The 6,217-nt window shown below is 53.6% G+C and overlaps 1 protein-coding gene across 1 annotated transcript; it reads left to right on the top strand.

The window, feature by feature from the left end:
• Nucleotides 1-246: 246 nt before the first annotated feature.
• LPMP_231240 (hypothetical protein) lies at nt 247-2,319 on the top strand (the record flags this gene model as incomplete). Its single annotated transcript, XM_010700979.1, has 1 exon — nt 247-2,319. One exon carries the CDS (start codon nt 247-249, stop codon nt 2,317-2,319), a length of 2,073 nt encoding a protein of 690 aa, XP_010699281.1.
• Nucleotides 2,320-6,217: the final 3,898 nt, after the last annotated feature.

Raw genomic sequence — 6,217 nt, 5'->3', positions numbered from 1 at the left:
TTGGCGCCGTGCAAGGAGGCAGCGCGGCCTCGGCGGCGGCAGCACCATCTCTTAATTGGTCTGTCGAGTGTATTGATTCTTGTAATCGTTGTGGTAGTGTGCCACTCTGGTTACCTGTCGTCATTAATTTTGGGAGGGGATGATACCGCACCCGGGAGTACCACGGAGGCAGCGTGTGGAGCACACGCTGCTCCAGGAGTCAACGAGAGTAGCTTTACCAAGACGCCTGTTGACAGCACGGTACTGATGCTATACTCGCCGAGTGGTGCCACCGAGCGGTTCTGCTACAGTGGCGCTGCGGGCGAGGGTAGCAACGTGGAGCAGGAGTTTCTGCGCGTGGCGGCCTCGTACGTGTCGTCTCCGTACGAGGGGCCGGCGGGCGCGTACTACAATTTCTTCGCTGCGCACCACGCGACGCTGTGGACTGTGGACGCCGCGACGCGTGTGGCGACGCCGATGCGACTGGACGTTGTGTACACGTTTGTGAACCCGACGGCGTCGTCGTTCCGGCGCAACCTTGAGGCGCGTCACGTGCCGCTCGAGCAGCGGAGGTACCGCGACTGGGAGGAGCTGCGGTACTCGCTGCGGTCGCTGCGCCAGTTCGTGCTTGCGAGCGGCGCGTTTGCGCAGTACCATCACCGCCACGCTGCGGACGTGCAGCGGCTGAGTGAGCTTGGGTACCAGGTGAACGTGAGCGACGCTGGTGTGGTGGATGGGGTTGTGTCGCTGGTACGGCGTGTGTACCTTGTGCTGTCTGACACAGACCAGATGCCTGCGTGGCTTGACACAGAGAAGTTTCCTGAGCTGCGCGTGGTGACACATGCGGATATGTTCAGTGCTGAGGAGGCGGCGTGGGTGCTGCCGACGCTAAACTCAAACGTGATAGAGTCCGGGCTGCATCGCATCCCAGGGATCTCGCGTTTCTTTTTGTACTTCAACAATGACATGATAGTTGGTCGCCAGCTGTCCTTCTTCGACCTGTTCCGCCCTCTGTCGCCGCCGCGCCAGATCTTGGAGATGGCGAACCTGCAGCAGGCGGATGGGGTGGCTGACGTCAAGACAGCTCAGCCCTACAGCGATGACACACGTGTGGCACTTTTTTTTGAGACCATCTTTAACAGTGACGGATACGTGCCGCCTCCATCTAGGTCAACACTGGCGCGTATTGGAGCGAGACTTGTGCCTCAGTCGTGGTGTGCGCATCTGGCAGATGTACGACCTACAGGAGGGCTGGCAGACCGAGCTTTGCGCTTGTTGTGCACACCAGCGAAGATCTCCAGGCCTGAGCAGCGTGGGGATGCCCTGAACCACTTCGCCCGCTATTGCGTTCAGGAAGAACTACCTGGAATTGCTCCATCCATCGAGTACGCTCATATGCCGCGCACGTTTGATCGGGAAGTGCTGCGGATGTTTTCGGACGACCCCATAAGCGGCTTTGGCGTGGCCGTAAAGGAGATGCGCAAGGCGTATATACGAGACATGAACAGCTTTTCCCCTGTTCACATCTACGAATCATTTGCGTTGGCGATGCGCCGCGCACGTACGGCGGCGCTTTGGTGCCAGAGCGACGTGCGATGCGCTGCCTCGCTGCGACCCATGCATCCTCTCACGACGCGCAAGTGGCGGCAGAGGCGCACTGCGTCTTGTCCCGGTCACCCGCTCGAAGGAGGAAGCCAAGCGGTACGGCTGCAACACAGCGATATGCTCGCGCGCTGGAACTCCTACGAGGAAAAATGGTTGAGCAGCATCACCACTCTGCCGACCTCGGCAACAGAGACGTCGCAGGGGAGTCTATCTCGCAGCGGTGTTAGTGCACAGAACACAGCCACCCCCCTATCGGCATCTGCGCCGAAGCAGCTCTACGAGCCGTCTCAGGTGGTGCGCATGCTCCTCTCAGAAAGAACCGCCAGAGCACCCCACAAGGTGAGCTACCAAATGATCAGTGGTTGCCAGCATGGAGGCCCTGTAGACGCGTCACGGGTGCAGTCGTTGATGCTGGACGTGCACCACCACGTTTTCGTAGCTGATCTCACTTTTTCCTTCTTCATTGTGGAGGATTTTCAGCGCCTTGCGATTATTCTCTCTCATCTGGAGCATATCGCTGGCAGTGGGACAGCTCCGCGTGCGTCGACGCTGCCGCTATTTATTACTGTGAACGATGACCTTGAGAGTGGGGTGTTGGATAAGCAGTTGCACGAGAACCACCTAATGGGGTGGAACCGGTCTCACCTCACCCACGCAGCTTTTCGTCGCCTGCTGTGGCTCTGCTCCTACATGGCTCCTCAGGCACCATGGGAACTCTGGCCTGTCCGTGTGTAGCTTCTCTGCGCGTAAGCTAATTGCATTTCCTTATTATTATACTCTGTGTATTGTCTGCTTGGTGAGTAGCGGATGTGGTCCTTGTGGTGCATCCCCCCGCCGTGTGCAGAAATCTGACAAGGCGTTGTTTGAAGCGATGGTGTTGTTGAAGGCGCTTGGAGAAGGCTCAGCACAATGTGATGCTGATTTGCTGAGATGTTTCGCAGGCGTATATGTGTGTGCGTATATGCACGTGTAGTTGGGCATGCTTTGTGTTTTCCCTTTGCCAATCGATCTTCCTCAGGCAGGGGAGCCGAGCCTCTGTACTCTGTTCTTTTTTGTCCTCTTTGCTTGTGTTTTTTTGGCGAGTTATATAACTGACGACACATCTCTGAAAGTGTAGCCGTGCTTTCTTAAGCATGCGCCAAACGACTACTGAAATTAACATACCTACCTTCCCTTTCTACACTCACGCCCCTTCTTCTACGTACCCTACAGACTCACAGACACGCTGTGAGGCAGAAGGAAAAGGCTCGCTCTTGGTATGGTATGTCCTCCCTCCCTTTTTCTCTCGTCCTCAACATTCTCCCTCTCTTCCAGCTAGAGGGCCTCTTGGGTTGCTTTCTTTTCCCTTTCCTCATCTCGTTTTTTTTTAAATTTCTTCGCTCTCCGCACCCTTTCCCATCTTCCGTCATCCACGTACGGCATCTCTCCGTTCTCTATGTTGTGTATGGTGCAGGTGTACTGACGTTTGGGTTTTTTTTTCCATTCTTTCTCTGTGGTTGCTTCTTCTTCACTGTAGTTGTCTGCTGTTAGCTGTTATGGAACGAGTGATGTAATTTGCCGCTTCTCCTTTTGCCGATAGGCTTTTTCGCACAACTTTTCACCGCCACCACGTCCGTGAATGGAAGGGGAAAAAATAGGAGAAGTCCCTCTTTTGCTTTTCGCCCCCAACTTATCATCAAAGTCGCCTCCTTTACTGCCTCCCCCTTTTTTCTCCCGCTCGGTCGATCGAGAGGGAGGGAGGGAGATCGACACACACACACACACAAATGAGGCTTCTGCGCCTTTTGGGCGACAACCCTTTTGTGTCCCCTCGTTGTATTTGTGCCTTCGGTAAGAGGGGAAAGGGAGAAAGAGCGCCGATAAAACAAACACAGATGCCAAAGCAACACCTACTACTACCGGACTTGGCTGCTCCGCACAGGGTATTGACTCACACAGCAAGTCTGACCCCTTCCCACGCAGTGACGAGCCTATGCATCGGCGTGCACTAGTGGTGGTGTCTCTGAGTTGCTTTCCCCTTCCTTGCCATTCCGCAGTTTTTTCTCTCTGCGGTCTGTGAGTCTCTCTCCCCTTCTTCCTTCCCCCAACTCCTCCCACTGATGATTGTGTAGCCTAAACACACCCACACAGCATCGAACACTGACGGTCTGCGCGAGCAAAAACACACAAAAACAGAGGAAGACTACGGAAGACAACACCAAGCGGATACAGAACTGCACGCCTCCCCTCTTGTTTTTGCACACGAACACTGGGGTCTTCTACCTGTGGGCTATGAATCCAGGAATGAGCTGAGTCACACACAGGCATACCCGTACGTAGGCAGGCTCATCACACCCGTGGAGGAGCGCAGTGTTGGCTGTGGTGATTCCTTTGAGGGAGGGCGAGCGTAGATTTTTGGCATTGCCGCTTCTACTTGTACTTGGTCTTCTCTCTCTTCCTTGATCGCCCCCCTCTCTTCCTGTTATTCTTATCTTTCTGTGGCATTTTTTAATCTATTGGCGGGGCTGCATGCGTATCACACACGCTAGGCTCTGTATTAGCTGCTGCGAGGGATACTTGCTCGGGGCGGTGAGGCGGAGTCATTCACACGTGCTGGGGTGTTGGGCCTTTTTTCTCTACACGGTGGCATCTGTGCTGACGTGGGTACTTCTGGTCGCTTCGTGGATCTTGCTACTGCTCTCACGGTTGGTGCAGCAGTACTCGATCTTGTTGCTTAATTTTTTGGAGCTCTGCTTGGCAACGCTGGCGGTACTTGTATCCGGGACGCTGATGTATGTCGCTGTCTAGTGACAGCTGCCCACACCTGTGGCGTAGTTGGTCTGGCGAATTGGGGCACGCGCTGGTGTGCGACGTGCAGCGTTGGGGTAGACACGGTGGGCGAAAGGAACAGGGATCATGGCAGTGGGACACCGTTGAAGGACGGCACGCACTGTGTCGTGTCGCACCTCGGCAACATTTTGACTCGCTTTTTCGCTGACCTGCGCGTGAAGCGGGGCTTTTTTTTTGTTTGGAGACCCACTCAACATGCTCGTCGTATTTTCGCACCACAGTAGCCAAATGGGCCACTACTACAAGTACACCCATGCTGACGAATTTCAGAAGCCTACCGCGCCGTTTGCCATGGCAGGGTGACACCATTCGGTCTTACACCGCATCGACAATTCCAAAGGCCGTCCTGCCAGGACGTTGCTGTCGAACTGAACAGCACCAATCGAATGGATCGTCAAAGTTGTTGGGCGGTGTACACAACCCTGTGGGAAGGCCTACTACATATGAGCGTGGCAGTATACGCGAAGTCGAACGTGCCTGCCACTTCTGTACTCAGCCTCCTGGTTCGATCGCTGTGGCGAGGCGTCGTTGGCGTTTGTGCCGATAAGCGCTCTTCGCCACTGTCCCCAGTGAAGCATCCGTGTACACTGGACTGCTGCATCGCTTCGTGACCACCAGGCGGCGACGGAAACGCACACGCTCCCTTTTTCTTCTTATTCGTTGTCTTGCATATGGCTGTGTGTGCCGATGGGTCTTTTTTTGATTATCTGTTTTGTCATCTTGCATTGCTTCTCTCTTCTGCGCACACACCACTAAACTTACGATCGACGACCCGCGACTTTTGTGCGTCTTTGTCTGCGCCTTTTGCCTTTCTCATCCTTTTTGGCTTTATATAGTTTTTAAAATCTAAATTTGTCTCTTCTTGATGATTCGCTGCTCCGATGTCTTCAAGTGTGACCAGCAATACCCGAATCCGGCACTGACACAGACACAGCGCTGGATTTACACAGTTTGCAGCGGAAGGAAAAGAATAGACATGATTTGCTCTTGCGTTTCGGAAAAAAAAGGTGGAATGTGTGAAGCTTCTTATCTCGTGCATCTCTCTCTCTCTGTGTGCGTGTGTTTGTTGAACTTCCCATTGCCTTCTTTTCTTCCTTTCTGTTTACTAATCTTTCTCGCGTTGTGTTTTTCAATATCTGTACCAATCGCCGATGTGTTTGCGTTCGAGCTCTCTCACTGCGTTTCTTCAATGCTTCTCTCACACTCAGTGGCGGATTTATTTACTTCCCCGTCTACACTGAGTGCGTGTGGCTGGGATAGTGATTGTTTGGCTGCTCTCCCTGTACATCCTACCAACGAGTGACTTTCTCACATCTTCTTCTACCATCATCTTCAGGTTCCCTTGTAGGCGCTGTTTGTCCTTCTGAAGCCTTGTCATTGTGCTGGAGCATCAGCCTATGTAAAAGTAGCAGAAAAAAAAGCAAGAAACAAATTCCAGATCAGCGCTTTGTTTGACGGGAGACGAAGCAATCATGTTGGTTAGTGGAAACAGGCGACCTTCTGCTCACCGTTTCCTCCATTTCTCCCGACACACCTATGTGCGCTCCTCATACATCTCCCTGAGCTCTCACCTACCATCTTGTAGGAATGTGTTTGTCTCTCTCGCCCTCTGTTGCGCTGGGCAATCCATTCCTACGAGCTACGTAGCCTTGTGTGTGTGTGTCTGGCGAAAGTGAAACGGGTGAGGACTAGGGATGTGCACTTCTTCTCCCATGCTCCGCGTCTTTTCATACACACTGTTGATACTATCGACTCCTCTCCTGTTTCTCTCTCCCTTTCTCTCTCCTGGTTCTTCTCCAACAAT

The sequence above is a fragment of the Leishmania panamensis genome (assembly GCF_000755165.1).
Source record: "Leishmania panamensis strain MHOM/PA/94/PSC-1 chromosome 23 sequence".
Taxonomy (NCBI): Eukaryota; Euglenozoa; class Kinetoplastea; order Trypanosomatida; family Trypanosomatidae; genus Leishmania; species Leishmania panamensis.
Note: the sequence above shows the minus strand (reverse complement) of the source record. Positions and strands in the feature narration are given on the sequence as shown.